Source organism: Chionomys nivalis, chromosome 4 (assembly GCF_950005125.1).
Source record: "Chionomys nivalis chromosome 4, mChiNiv1.1, whole genome shotgun sequence".
NCBI classification, from domain to species: domain Eukaryota; kingdom Metazoa; phylum Chordata; class Mammalia; order Rodentia; family Cricetidae; genus Chionomys; species Chionomys nivalis.
Window position 1 is genome coordinate 21892575 of NC_080089.1, and position 16035 is coordinate 21908609.

Consider the following 16035-nt stretch of genomic DNA (forward strand, 5'->3'; position numbering starts at 1 on the left):
ACCACAAATAACAAAATGCATGACGCAGTTTCTCGTGGAACTTCCCACTTGTAGTATCAAGCACTCAGAAGGCTTCATTCAGAATTTTGAATCACTTTGGACTTGAATTTTTTTTATTTATTTATTTTTTTATTTTTTATTTTTTTGGTTTTTTCAAGACAGGGTTTCTCTGTGGTTTTGGAGCCTGTCCTGGAACTAGCTCTTGTAGACCAGGCTGGTCTCAAACTCACAGAGATCCGCCTGCCTCTGCCTCCCAAGTGCTGGGATTAAAGGCGTGCGCCACCACCGCCCGGCTGGATTTGAATTTTTGAGATTAGAACTGTTCAAACACTATATCATAGACTTGAAAGTTGATTATAAAAAATAACTAGGATTCAGCCAGGAACTATGCTATGTATTTTAAGCAGATCAACTTTCTAATAACCCTGTATGCTGATTTTATATAATGAAGAAAATAAGCTTTTACAATATTAAGTAACTTGTACCTAGTCACATTTCTCACTATATTTCAGAGGTGGGATTGAAGGTAGGTTAATCCAAAACTGTCTACACTAACAGGTCATCTTCAGCAATAATATCAACACTCTTTTTCCTTTTTGTTAAATTGCTGAGATAATATTACACACATAAAGTAAAAGTTCCAAACACTTTTAAGTGTTAAATAGAGAAAATGTCACTGCTACATTCTTGTTTGTCAATGGGCCTTCCTTGGAGGCAACTACAGATACAGGGTTATACTCTCTACCCAGAAATATTCAGTATCTCATATTTATACATACTTATAAAGGTGTTTTAATGGAGGGATTAATTTCAGTTTTTTCCCAAATGGCCCAAAAGAGGCCCCATCATATTCTATTATTATATACTCTTGATTTTAAAAATTTAATTAATATTCAGTCACAAAATGTTAATTTTAATGCTAATGTTAATCCATCTTAATTACCAAATTTATAGTTTTCATTTTTTATAAAACATTCTAAAAACACATAAATATGCTGGACATATACTACATAATACATAGCGATATTACTATTTATAACAAAAGTTTCAAAAGACCAAAATGGTATTGACTCACCACAGAGCTGGACGCTGAGGCTTTAAGCAATGATCTATCGGCAGCACTTGAAGATGGAGCTTTACTGACAGAGGCATTGCTATCCTTTTGGGAACAGCATGTAGCTTCCTGTTGAACACTGCTACTATTGATGCTAGCAGATGCTCCACTTGCAGAGGAAGATTTGGATAAACAAGTGGTACCAGGCTGTTCTTGTACACTATTTTGCTTTGCAGATGAGTGGCTTACATCATCTTCCCAGGAGCAAATCGTCGCAGCAAGGTTAGCCAGACGGCCCCTTCTCCCAACTGGGGTAGCTGAGGCATTTGAAAGGGGTGGCTTGGAAGGAGAAGCAGCCTTTTCCTCGGATGGCATTGGTGAGAAGTGTGAGCCTTCTGATACATCATCTGAAAATGTTTTCAGAAAAATCAAAAGCTATATTCAACAGTTATTTTTATGTATAATCACACATTCAACTCATACAGAATTTTTAAGGGATTAATTACATGCATGAAATATTATATTACTTAAATGTGACATGTTTTTCAAATCAAATGGTACTTAATCCAAATTGAAACACTTTTTTTTTTTTTTTTTTTTTTGGTTTTTCGAGACAGGGTTTCTCTGTGGCTTTGTAGCCTGTCCTGGAACTAGCTCTGTAGACCAGGCTGGTCTCGAACTCACAGAGATCCGCCTGCCTCTGCCTCCCGAGTGCTGGGATTAAAGGCGTGCGCCACCATCGCCCGGCCTTGAAACACTCTTAACATGTACTTTTTCGGGTTATTTATTTATTTTTTTTTAATAGGTTATGGATGCTATAAGATACCAGGTACGGCTGGGTGCTGGGGTAATAAATAGCTCCATGGACAAAGTGCCTGTAACTTAAGTATGGGAAGCTGATTTTGAATCTTGTCAACCTATGTAAAGCTGGACACAACAGTGAGAACACATGTGCTGAGGCACACATACGTATCATATACAAACAAATGAATTTTTTTATAATTTAAAGATACTATTGTATATTTCACGTTTAATTCTGTGAGTTATAATACTGAACTATTTAAGACTGTAACCTACAGAATCCTTTTGTTTTAAAAATTGAAGTCGACCAATGATGCCCAACATAAAGCTCTAAGATAAGAGAGGTGTCTACACCTACACACGTAGCGCTCAACACATGTGTGAAATGTGCCTAGGGGAACTGAGAAATGGAACTCGATTTTAATTAATTTAAATAAAGGTTACTTATGGTAAATGGCTGTTAGGATAGCAAAGAGTTGAACAATTCAATATTTCATGTGTAACAAATCTCAGCTAGTAATACCTGATGAAGGATCTAGGCCTGTATGTTCAAAAACCTTGTATATAAGGAAACCAAGGTTTGGGGCGCATCATTCTCTATATATGCAATTAAGAGAAGAGACACCCCACCCCCATTCTCCATCTGCCCAAGCTTCTACCCCAGCCTGAAAATTTAATTCCACCCCTCTAAAACCTCAGGAATCTTGTTTCAAAAGATTCTTCCTCCTTGTAAACTCTTTTCATATAAATATGTGCTGTAATAAGTTATTTTACTTAAAAACAAGGGGTGATAAAATGGCTCAGTGGGTATAGATTAGTGGTTCTCAAGCTGTGGGTCTCGACCTCACAGCTTGGGGTCACCTAAAACCGTTCACAGGGGTCACCTAAAACCATCTGCATTATCAGATACTTACATTATGATTCATAACAGTAGCAAAATTAGAATTAAGAAGTAGCAACGAAAATAATTTTCTGGTTGGGGGCCACCACAACATGAGGAAGTGTAAGAGCCTCAGCGTTAAGAAGGTTGAGAACCAAATGGGAAACGGGGAGCAGTTGGAAATTTTAATTAAAAAAGAATAAAAAAAAAAAAAAAAAAAAAAGAAGGTTGAGAACCACTGTGACAGATGCTTGCCAAGCCTGACAATCTGAGCTCCATTTCCCAGACCCACATGGTGGCAGGAAAGAACTGAATCCTGCAAGTTGTCCTCTGACCTCCCCATGAATGCCACCACCCCTACACTTACAAAAATAAAACCTTTAAAATAAACAAATAAGTAAATAAAGGCGGGGGAGGAAGATACCTCAAACTTTCTGTTGTCCAATACTACTCAAAATTTCAGTTAAAATGCATAGTAGTGAGGAGCTGGTGAAATGACTTAGGGTTAAGAGTACCTACAGTGCAATTACAAGGACTGTTATTCAGACCCCAACACCATAGAACAAGCTGGGATCCTGCAACCCCGTAACTCTGGTTCTCTCTCTGATGGACCCACTGCCTTCTTCCTCTCCTCCACATAGGCACAGATGTGCAGCTGTATGCATGCATATACTCAAGCAGAGACATACATGCACACAAACATACACGGACTAAAATAAATGTTCTTTTAAAATTTTGGTGCAGGGGCTGTGGAGATGGTTCAGCAATTAATAGTACTTGCTGTTCTCCCAGAAAACCTGGGTTCAGTTCCCAACAACCACGTGGCAGCTTTCAACAGTCCCTGGGGCTCTGACACCCTTCCCTGGGCTCAACAGGCCAGGCATACACCGTGTATACATACTTACATACTGGAAAACCCAAAATTCTTTTACATTAAAAATGAAGCTTATCAATTTATTCCTATTGCTTTGTCTTAGTTCTGGCCATGCACCCTAATTAAAGGGTTTTATAATCAAGAGACAAAAGCACACCTTGAGTTCCCCATACTTTTGAGATGCTAATCCAAAGTTTTTCCTATCTATATTTTTTCTGGACTTCAGTTCCTTTCAAAATACAATACGGGTATTTATGGGAAGCCATTTCAAGGATTTTACCCAACAAGTCAAGGAATCAATACAGTTAGTGACAAAAATAGCACTGTACAGAACCACTAACTGGCCTGCAGGGAAGGGTCACTCATTTACCCTCTCCCAGACTGTGGCATGAGACTATGCTTTAGAAACCTTTTCTCCCTACCAAGGAGCACTGCACACCTTAGTCTCTAATTTGATAAGTGAACCGAAGAATAGGATTCCTGAATATAGAGCTGAGGGTCAGTACTTTTTCATTGCAAACGGAAAGTAATTCAGTACTAGGTGAAGTTTCTGTATTAGTTCAAGAACCTCAAGATCTACGTCGGTGAGAATGTTTCATTCTCATTCATTTTTTATGAATATATTCCTGGCATATCAATTATCTATAAGCAAAGAATACACATATAGATAAAACAAAAGCACTTACCTTTCCAGGCTAGCCTCAAATTTATAATCCTCCTGTATCAGCCTCCTAGATGCTGGGATTAAAAACAAGAACCCCCATATCCAACTCCAAGCTGAATCTTACCAAAAGAAATTCAAGGACCACCCATATCATTTAATACCTGCTATATCACTATCCCAATGGCGCCGTTGCTCAGCAAGTTTTTGCATTCGAGTTTTAACAGAGGAGGCGGCAGATGCTTCTAATCTTGAGTTTAGCCCTCTGCCCATGCTGAGCAGCGATGTTGGGGCAGCCGCAGAATCACTGATGGCAGCTGGTGCTGGGGGCTGGGCCTGAGGGGGTTCAGGCCTTGGAGAACAAGGTTTTGCAGCAGTTGGCTCAACAGGTTCTTTATTTTCCAAGTCCAAAACTTCAACTTCAGTTTTGTCAGAACATCGTTTTTTTGATGGTGATGGTTTCGTACAAGATTTCTCTAGATCCAAAAGAACAACAAAAACCCACACTGAAACCCTGCAGTTTCACAGCCTAAAAACTAGGTAGCTACTTACTAATGAGGGATCAGACTTCTCTAATACTTGAGCTACTTCTGTTATAAGAAAAATGCAGGGGGCTGGAGAGATGGCTCAGAGGTTAAGAGCACTGGCTGCTCTTCCAGAGGTCCTGAGTTCAATTCCCAGCAACCACATGGTGGCTCACAACCATCTGTAATGAGATCTGGTGCCCTCTTCTGGCGTGTGGGCATACATCGAGGCAGAATGTTATATACATAATAAATAAATAAATCTTTAAAAAAAAAAAAAGAAAAGAAAAATGCAAAAACTTGTCTTTCATTAACTTTGAAATTAGGTTAAAAAAAAACACCACCTTTTTTTGAACAAACATGTCATTTTTTCTGTTAAAACCCTCAATAAAAATAAATGTAAACATCGTCAAGATGCACACATAAGATTGTATGGAGTTTTAAGACAACAGGAACAAATAGCACACACACCACGTACTCTAAAGAACTTTAAGGATCTCATAGCTCACTTTATTTTAAGGGAAGAAAAATCAAGCCTGGAGAAACTAGGTTGTAGAAAACAGGCTTTCTGATTTGTTTGGTTTTTATTTGTGAAACAACCTTTCATGGACAATAGCTAAAGTAATGCAGAAGGGGAGAGAAGTGGGTCTGAGGGCAACTGAACTATCTGTTCTACAGCAAACAAACCAGCACAAATACTTAACGTCTCATCACTGAAACTTCTATGGCCATCTGTACAGGATGTGAGAGATCCTAAGGGCATCATTCAAAACAAGGCTTCACTTTACCTAGAACACAGCCTCACTGCACCTCTCGGGAAGAGTATGTGGAGGGGATGTGTACGCGTGCTCTTCTGTGCGTGGCACAGGTGTGTGCAGGTGTACATGCAGGTCAGTCAGGTTGACATGGGTGTCTTCCTCCACGTGCTCTACTTATCACTGTAACTGGAAGCAGGATCTCTCTCTTGAACTCAGAGCTCATCAGTTCAGCTAAACTAGATGTCCAGTTTGCCGTGACAACCCTGTCCCTACTTCCTGTGTCCCTTGCCATGTTTCAGAATTTACATGAGTGCTGGGAATTCAAACTCCTGTCCTTACAATTGTGCTTCAAGTACTTTATCCACTGACCCATCTTTCCAGCCAAGAACATTAATATTTTAAACTAGAATGAAAGGCCAGTGAGATGGTTCAATGGGTAAACAAGCTTGCTGCACATTCCTAGTAACCTGAGTTTGCTGTCCAGAACCCACACGAAAGGTGAAGAGAGGAAACCAATCTAAGGAATAGGCCTATGGTCTGTCTCCATACACGCACCAGGGCACACTTGCCCACACAGACAACAATATATTCTTTTAAACAAACAAAAACTTGGAAGATGCCCACTGGAAACATGGTCCAGCGGCTAAGAGAACTGTTCTTCCTTCCAGAGAACCCAGAACCCACATGGCAGCTACCAATTGTCTAGAACTCCAGCTCCAGGGGTTTTAGTGCCCTCTTCTAGTCTCCACAGGCACTGCACACATATGCTACACAGACATGCACGCAAGTAAAACAGTTATACAAATAAAATAAAGATAAGTAAATCTCCAAAAAGAAGTTTTAAATTTTTTAAAGTTAAGAGCATGAGTTTCATAGACACCAAAGTTCTCTGTTCTGGCTTCTGGCAGATCTGAGACCTGAGCTAACAACCTTGAAAAACAACAGAAGGCTGCCCTGGCTCCATTGGCTGTTGCATCTGTCTCCTAAAGACGGGTTCTTCTATGTACATAATAAAATGTTTGGGGCTCATATCCTCCAAAATCCATGACATTTTTAGCCCCTCCCCACCCCTGCCCAGTCTTACCTTCACCCCCTGAGAGGGACTGCTGATTATTGGCTTCTGAAAGTGGCTCTCTGCCCCGCTTAGCATGTAGTGTAGACCTTGCTGCTGCCGTGGGCCTCTCAGCCATTTTTCTCTGAAGATTCTCTCGTCTGGCACGGGTTCGTTCAAGCAACTTCTATATTATACCAGTGTTAAAACAAAGGTTAGCCAGAGGTCCACAAAACCTTAGATGCCTGCTAAAACCAACAACTGGTATGTAGGATAAGAGTCAAACACATTTCAAAGGTAAAATCCCAAATAATCAAACTAAAATTTACCAGATGAACAAGCATCCCAACATCAAAATTACGAGATTCAATCTAAATATTAATAAGCAGTATATAAAGACACCTACCAAAATTTAAAATGCTTCAAGTTTTTGTTCCAATCAAAAGGTATACTTTAAGACTGGGGTAATAGTTTAGTGGATAAAGTGCCTGCCATGCAAGCATAAGGACCTAAATTCGGACCCCTAGTACCCACTTAAAGCCAAGCATGGTGGCATACATCAGGAACCACCAGGGAGGGACAAGGTCAGGATTCCTGAAACTCAGTGAAAAACCTGGCTCAAGACATAAAGTGGAGAAAGACTGAGGAAGAAAACACATCAAACCCTTGCCACCATGTGCACACGCATGCACACCTGCACACATAGACACACAGACACACACAGACACACAGACACACACACACACACACAGGAACTCTGTATCACCATTCTTGAATCTGGGTTGGCTGGCCAGGCCTTATGACTTGCTTGGACGAATAAAATATGGCAGAAGTAACACACTGTGTGACTTTCAATGTTAAGCCCCCAAAGGCTTGCAGTTTCTGCACCCCCTTTCTTGGGCTGGCACTGTAGGGACACTAGCCCTCTTGAGCATGTGGCTCTGGCACATGCTCCTCCCCCATTCCCTCTACCTTACTAAAACCTTTAAATTACATTCCTAAAGCTAGCCACCGATGTCTATTCCCTTATTTGGCCACTTCTTCCTCCTGGTACCAAAGTCCAGAAATCAAAAGCCCCCTTTGAGCAGGTGGGTGGCGCACATCTTTAATCCCAGCACTCGAGAGGCAGAGACAGGAGGCTCTCTATGAGTTTGAGGCCAGCCTGGTCTACAGAGCTAGTTCCAGGATAGGCTCCAAAGCTACAAAGAAAGCCTGTCTTGAAAAAAAGAAAAAGAAAAAAGAAAAAAATGCCTCCTTTGGCTCACCTCATTAACAAGGCCAATTAAAATTAAACACCTCATCCTAACACAGGGTTCCCTTTCCCTGCATGAACCACTGCTTGCCTATGGGCCATGTCTGTCTCCGCTCTGTCCAGAGGTAGTCCTTTGTCCCTCCCCGTGTCCTCTCCCCCTCACACCCTACCTCCTTTACCACCACATCCTAGCCCATTCTCACACAGACCTCCCTTAAAAATTACACGTTATGAGGTCATTTGCTGTTTTCTGCCTGAGTCAGAAAGCAGCCACTTAACTTCTCTTCCTCTCTGTAAAAACAGGCGTTTGGGTGTGGTTTGTGCATATCACGGGTCAGGGAGGAGCCCCCACTGTTTGGGGTTCCCCTTCAGACACATGATGAGCAAAGTCCAGGTTTGGCATGCTCAAGAAACAAATCCACTGAATGCCAGCATTATGGCATCTAACTCCAGGTAATTTTCCATAACACTAAGAAACACTACAGAACTGCCAGACAAAACCAACAGATAAACAGCCAGTTGAGCCCAACTGGCCAAACTCCTGTGCCACTGAATAAAAAAGGGATTGTGGGTGCGGAGGAGCAGGGAGGGAATATGGTGAGACTGCACATATGCTGCCAAGTTTGACGCTAGAATTTATCCTTGGAGCCTATGTGGTAGAAGGAAAGAACCCATTGTCTTCTGCATTCCACATGTGCCTGACATGCATGCACTACCACCCCCCACACACAAGTAAATAATGTAATTTTGTTTGTTTGCATGTAAAAATTCACACATGCATCCATCTAAGTGCTCATGGAGGCCAGAAGAAGCGGTTGTGAGCCACTCAATATAGGTGCTGAGAACAGAACTCCACTCCTCTGGGGAGCAGCTTTCTTTAACTGCTGAACCATCTCTAGCAAGAAAAATTTAAATTAAAAAAAATCTGAGTATGTAGGTGAACAGCATGCATGCCTGTGCTCGTGGAGGTCAGGACAGTCATCCCCGGAACTGGAGTTATAGATGGCTGTGAATTGCCACAGAAGTGCTGGGAACTGAGCCCAAGTCTTCTTTAAGAGCAACATGAGCTCTTTGCCACTGAGCCACCTTCTCCCATTAAAATATATTTAACAGAAAGTAGTTGTTGTTTAAGTCAGTATGCTAGACAGAAAAATGGTACTTCAAAAAATGCTTGTGTTCTAACCCTTTGACCTATCAATGTTACCTTAGAGCAAAGGGGTGAGAAAATAGATTTTCTCTTAGAGCTTCTGGAAGGAATGAAATATTACCCACACTCAACTCTGACTCGATTAAACCCACTTCAAACCTATGACTGATAGAACTGAAAAATTTTGTTTGAGTTACTAATTTATGTATTTATTTGAGACAGGGTCTCTTGGATCTTATGTAGACCAGGCTGATCTTAAATCCGCAAGAGATACACTAGCCTCTGCCTCCTGAGTACTGGGATTGGAAGGGGTACAACACAATGCCCAGTTTAAGCCATCTAAATTTATAATTTGTTACAGTTTCAAAACTAATACAGATGCTCAGATCTGAAGTTGTGACAAGCAGCAAAAAAGTGATCCAAACAGGAAGTCTTTCATAACACACTTCCCAAGGAGAAAAATGCTAAAATATCTTGTTTTATTAAATAAAAACTAATAAATATATAAAATATCATAAGTTCAAATCTTAGTCACTGGATAAATTCATGAATATTCCTTATTTCTTACTCTCAATTGATAGACATTCCTATTTGAACCAATGTGATACAAAACAATTTACTCTCCCTCAAATGCATACAATTAAAGGGCATAGATATTCACCACCCTGCATATATAAAGCAGTAATTAATACAGATAGGGATTAAGCTATTTATTTGAATTCCTTTAAGAAAGCCTAAAAAAAAAAAAAAAAAAGAAAGCCTTAGAAGGAGCACAAGGCCTATCAAGTGTGGTGGCCACTCTTGTAGTCCCATACTCGCAAGGCTGAGGAGGGAGGAGGTAAAGAGATCATGAGTGGGAAGCCAGCATGGGATACACAAAGCTAGTTCAAGCTAGCCTGGTCTTTAAGCAAGACTCCACCTAAGACAAAACAAAACATGAATAAAATTTGGGTTAAGGCGCAACTCTGCACTTAAATACATCTTCTAACTTAAGGTTCACTGAAAGAAATAACAATCAAAATGCTGGGCAATTAAAGTATTTTATGAGCCCACGACCTTCATCCCCTAAAGAAATCTTCTTCAATCAACTCAAAAGTGATCAGACTGTTATACAAATTCATAACGGTTTGGTAATCTTTTGATAAAGTCTATCACTCTGAGAAAACACCATCACCCTAACTATATCCAGCATGGACATGCCCAGCATTCCATTCCCTGTGGTCAAGTACTTGAGTCAGCACAGCAATGGTTCACAACACAAGAATGTGGTTGGTTTTGCCATTCAAATACACACAAGTGCTCTAATGTTTGTAACGGAGTCAAAACTCACACGATAGAGGAAAATTTTAAATACTCTAAAGAACAAAATAAGGCTACTAAGTGCCAAAGATATTTTATTGAAGAAATAATGTCCTCTAAATTACATGTTAAGTGCTCAGTATTTTAAGTAGACCTTCTTTATATTGCATCATTTAAATATAAAATATTTTCCTTTAAAACAAAAATTAGAGCTTCAGGAACCAGCCAGAGGAATAGGATGGAGGATGTGAAAAGGAAAGCAGTGGGAGGGAGGGATGAAGTGTTTCATCACACCTCCAGGAAGTGTGGTAGAGTACCCTATAATCCTAGCACCCGGAGGGTGGAGACAGGCGGATCAGGAAAGTTGGAGATCAATACGGGATGCACAGAGCCTGTCTCAAATGGGGTGTGGGGGTGTAGCTCAGTCTTTACAAGGACTTATGTTCAATCCCGACCAAAAATAAAACTTCTATCTGATATCTTAATTCAACAAGATGCTTTTAAATATGTTTGATGTTGGAAAAAACATGTCTGAATGGGAGAAAACAGCCCGTTTAGAATGCACACATTCTGGAAGGAAACACATTTAACAGATAGTTGCAAGTGATATTTATGATTTGTCAATGAAGCTCCAGAGATGAACTTGCAAACTGGAAGTTAAATGTGAGTTTATACAGCAGAAAAGGCTGGTAAAGTGAGAACCGCCGACATCAGGGCAGCAGGGAGAACACAGGTCCAAGGGAAAGAATGTTGTCCAGGACTGTAGCACGTGAAACAGGAGTTAGTAAGAGAATGAGGAAATGGGTTCATTTCTTTTCTGTTTCATGACAGCATTGGTAAGGAATCACTCTGGGCGAAGTTTTTAAAAATAATTCCTAATAACTTTCTGTGTTGCATGGTTTTGAGTAAGAGTAAGTAAGACACTTGTTTAAAAAGTCATTTATATTGACATTAGTCCTTTTTTAGACAAAAACAAAAAAACAAAAACCCTATCAGAAATTCATTTCACAGTGCTTAAATGTTATGAACACTGTCACTGAGCACCTTCAAAGCTGGAGCTCACTACGGGGCCCTCATTACCAATTAAGGTAAAGCTGTCAGAGCTGTGATTCCAGTAGCAATGGACCTCGCTTTTCAGAATATAAACTACAAGTTAAGGCATGCACATTTCCAAACACGTTCTAAAATGCCCCAGACTGGAAGGTTCTCTTTATCTGAGTTTTATACAAGCTTCCAAAAGGCATTTTTAAGTAAAAGTACAAATCTCAACCAAACTTCTGAAGTGTGTTGATCCTGTCGGTTACTAAAAACATACAGCATTATTCAAAGTAATTTTATTCTTTTAGTAATACAGAATATCATTTTAATGGTAATATAATCTAGAATTGTGGTAATTTTTACTGACATGCAAGTTTTAAGAATAAATGCTTTCAATAAAAAATTCAAACTCAGGCAAACAAATATATATTTTGGGACAAAGTTTCTGTGTATGTAGCCATGGCTGTCCTGGAACTTGCTCTGTAGATCAGGCTGACTTGAACTCAAGCGATCTGCCTGCTACTGCCCAGCTGACATAAGTCACTTTCAGAGATTCACTGTAAATGACAGGTATTTGGTGAACAGTCATCCCTATTCTCTAAAGCTGCCACAATGTCCTGGATGTTTCCATTAGAATTTTCTGCAGTTCATTTATTTTTATGTGTAAGGGTCTTTAGCCTTCATGTACTCCTGGGTACCACATGTGTATGATCTGGTGCCTGTGGAGGCTAGAAGGAGGCACTGGATCTCCTGAGACCAGAGTCACAGACTGCTTTGAGAGGAGAATGGGTGCTGGGATTTGAACCTGGGTTCTCTGGGAGAGCAGTGTTCCCAACAGCTTAGCCATCTCTCCAACCCTCTTCTGGCTTAAAGTTAACATAGTGCTGTTTCCCTCAAAATAACGGAGAACTTCAAACATGGGGAAAGCATAACGGTTGTGTTGAAACCTTTAATTGTCGAAACTCAGTATCTTGGGCTTAGCTTGTGAATTTAACTATTAAGTACACTACCCAGATTAAATTATTACTATCTTCTATGACATTTTCCAATGTAGTACAGAATCACCGTACGTCCACTTTGCAAAACTCACAGTATAGTCTTGAAATTTGCACAACAGCTTAAAGAAAGAAAAAAAAAAAAAGAGGAACTGTCCTGGAATAAAAGAATGGGCAAACAGCAACGGGAAATTCCTTAATGTCAGTGCACAGCTGCAACACGAAGCTAAAACTAGAGATAAAGAATAGGGTTAACAACGTACTCGAGACCCTATTCCCAAGGGAGAGACGAGGAAGGCACTGTTGGAATGATGTGCTACATAAACACTGGACAGTACAGTAGCCTCCCATCACACGCTAATAATTCCGGTTCACACAATAAACACCGTTCCCTTTTAATCAGTGTTAATCCTGCGCATGAGACGTCTAAAGTTAGCAGAGCAGAGACGTCCGAAGGAACTCGCGGCTAGAGCACCTGGTCGCTGGGACTTGGCTGATTTCATCACGGGATTCTTTAAGCGCACAGCTCCTCAGGGCCGGTGAAGCCCTTATCACCTCCCATCGGATTCCCAGCACACTGCACGAGTCACCGGGCAGACTCCACCCTGCCAACTATTCCAGCTTTCCGGCAGGACCGGTCCCAGAGGACCGCAAGGAGCTCTCTCCCGGGAGAAGGCGGGACGGAGAAATGAGGGAAGTGCGCTCTCTTGTCACCGGGAACCGGTGGGAGGTGGAGGAAGGAGTTCGCGGCCAGCGCGGGGTTTTTGAGGCCCTGTCTTCCCTGCCTTACCCCAGAGTCTAAAGCTGCCCTGTCTCCTCCGCGGCAGCGGGAGCCGCAAAGCCTGGCAGGCGGCCTGCGACCCCGCGGCTTCCGCCCGGCTGCACGCTCGCGATGCGCACGCGCCGCGCGGCCCGCCGGTGGGCCGCAGGCTGACAGGCAGAGCGGGCGGGGGTCCGCGGGGGTCATGGTTCACAGCACCCGCAGAGTCTCTCACCTCTGTAAACGGGTCCATCGCCCCAGGCCTCACGTGTGGCAGACGAGACGGTGGGTCCGGTGGTTCAAATTCAGGAGGAGGAAAGAAGTGAGTGCGGGCTCGGCGCTGCTCCGGAGGAAGGCAGGAGGCCGGGCGGCGGGCTCTCCCACACCCAGTCGGCTCTGCCCTCAGTGCCGGTTCTGTCGCTGAGCACGGCCGTTCAAATTTGAATTTCAGCGCCCCTAACGGCGCGCATGCGCGGGGCCCGGGCGGGGCCGGACGGGCCGAGCCGCGTTTGTCCCCGCCCCGGAGCTCGGTCACGTGACACGGCGGCTCTTGCCTGGTGCCGAGCTGCTGACCTTCCTGGTCGCCGTGGGTGGGGTCGTTCCTGCCGTTGAACAGCCTAGGGAGAGCGCCTTCCGTCCCGCTCGCACCCACGCATGCCCTAGCCGGTCCTTTCGTGGTTCCGTCAGCTCCCGCCGCCCTGCCTTCTTCCTCGGTGGGCCTTTACGAATCCGGTCCGGGTCTCCTTGGCCCTTGGGCCTGATGTCATCTGTCTCTGCCACCAGAAGAGGCATTGGACTGCAAGCTTGACACTCCTGAGAGGCCACTCTGGTGGGTCCCCACACTCGCATTCAGTGACTAGTTCTTTGTCCTTGGGGAAAAATAACGGTAATAGACCGTGCGACAAATTCATTCATAGGCCCCTCGGTTTCAAATCCCAGCCACCTGTACCCAAACGTCAGCACTGAGAACACTAGGGAAGACTTCTAGTTCAATCTTCTACATTTGAGAGCAGGGACAATTGAAAGGCCCGTTTTTAATAAAAGTTCCCGTTTACCAGCCAGTAAGCAGGACAGAAATTGCTTCCCCAATATCTCTTTATCTGAGTTTCTTTTTCCTCTTCCTGGGAGGGTCTTTTGTAGATGCGCAGACCCAGGCTGCCAAAGAAGCAGTGTCTAACAAAACAGGGCTGTCAAAGCTCCAGTTGTAGAACTGTTTGCCTTACCCAAAGGTTGAGAAAGCACCCAAATCTACATGCTCTGTGTGCCCAGGTTGGTGTTTGTGAGACCTAAAGTCTTGAGGAGTGTGTAAGCAAGGCCTCTGGTGAGTCTGTGTATACTAACTGGGCCCATGACAGGATGGAGGATGCTTTCCTTATTGAGCAGAAAATTCGATGGGAAACGTGTCGAAGGGTCACGTCCCGAGTCAGAAAGCTAAATAAAAATAGGAAGCTTGGGACTGGCAACAAGGCTCATGCTATGAAGGCCCTGGCTGCCAAGCCTTGGAACCTGAATTCTAGGCCAAAATCAGATCCAGCAAATTGTCCTGTGACCTGCACACACAAAGTAAATAAATGCATTTAAAAACAAAAATAATCTATAGATTGTCATAAACTGAATTCTGGACATGGAATAAGAGCAACTTAAGAATACAGCTTTGCCGGGGGTGGTGGCGCACACCTTTATTCTTAGCACTCGGGAGGCAGAGACGGGTGGATCTCTGTGAGTTCCAGGCCAGCCTGGTGTATAAGAGCTAGTTCCAGGACAGGCTCCAAAGCTACAGAGAAACCCTGTCTCGAAAAACCAATAATAATAATAATAATAATAATAATAATAATAATAATAATAATAATAATTACAGCTTCCATGCTGGGACCACAATATAACAGGAATAATAAACTTCCCCAGTTCCTTGGAGCTGTGGGATGATAAAAGTGTGTCATGTATGGGGTTGCTAGAATATAAGTCAAATGTGCTACTTATGAACCAAAGGGAAATGAAGCCTGAATGTTTTTCAAGATTCAGTAAAGGGGTGTGTGTATGTGGGGTGTGGCTGTGTATGTCAGTCTTGGGAATGAGTCATGGGAAATTTATGTAGCCGTTGTGCCTTCTGGCTGTTGCTCTGGGATCCTTGGTTTCATTATAAACAGCAATTTGATTCTAGCCAGCTTGAGCAAAGCAATAGACCTGCTCTAAACTTGTAGTTTCTCTCTCCGTACATGCCCTGAAGCATTGGCCATTGATTATGTCTTAGTTGTAGTAACAGTAGGGACAGCAGCTCCCACAGTCCCATAGCTCCCATGTCTGAAGCGTCTGGTAGGGGCCAGACACCATGCTTCAGATTCAAGGCTGCTCCCCTAGACGGCCGCGGTTGTCTCCCACGGCAGTTCATTCTTCTGTTTATAACCTGGAATAACTTTTTTCATTAAAAAAATCTTTGCTAGGTGTGGTGGTAATGAATACAGTCTCAGCACTTAGGAGGAGGGAGAAGAATCAGGAGTTCAAGACCAACCCCTGCCTAAGAAAAAGAAGGAAAGAAAAAATACACATACATACATGTTCATTTAAAATGATAACCAAGGGCTGGAGAGATGGCTCAGCGGTTAAGAGTACAAGCTGCTCTTCCAGAGGTCCTGAGTTCAATTCCCAGCAACCACATGGTGGCTCACTACCATCTATAATGCGATCTGGCTCCCTCTTCTGGCCTGCAGGCAAACACCCAGATAGATGCTGTATACATAATAAATAAATCTTAAAAAATAAATAAATAAAATAAAATAAATGATAACCAAGGACTGGAGGGATGGCTCAGCAATCGAAAGCATTGCGGTTTTTTCCAGAGGACCCATCTTCAATTCCCAGCAGTTACACAGTGTCTCATAACCAACCATAACTCCAGTCCCTGGTGTCCAGTTCCCCCTTCAGCACCTGTGGACACCAGGTA

At 42.6% G+C, this 16035-nt stretch overlaps 1 protein-coding gene across 2 annotated transcripts in view; it reads right to left on the reverse strand.

Annotated features, from left to right (window-relative positions):
- Positions 1–13500, reverse strand: part of Anln (anillin, actin binding protein) — a 63444-nt gene extending 49944 nt beyond the window's left edge. For both annotated transcript variants that reach the window (XM_057768021.1, XM_057768022.1), the window contains exons 1-4: positions 13330–13500; positions 6637–6790; positions 4435–4746; positions 1076–1461 (exon numbers count right to left, since the gene is read on the reverse strand). In XM_057768021.1, coding sequence (XP_057624004.1) covers positions 1076–1461; positions 4435–4746; positions 6637–6790; positions 13330–13347 — 870 coding nt within the window. In that variant the 5' untranslated portion in view covers positions 13348–13500. The remainder of the gene's footprint in view (positions 1–1075; positions 1462–4434; positions 4747–6636; positions 6791–13329) is intronic.
- Positions 13501–16035: the final 2535 nt, after the last annotated feature.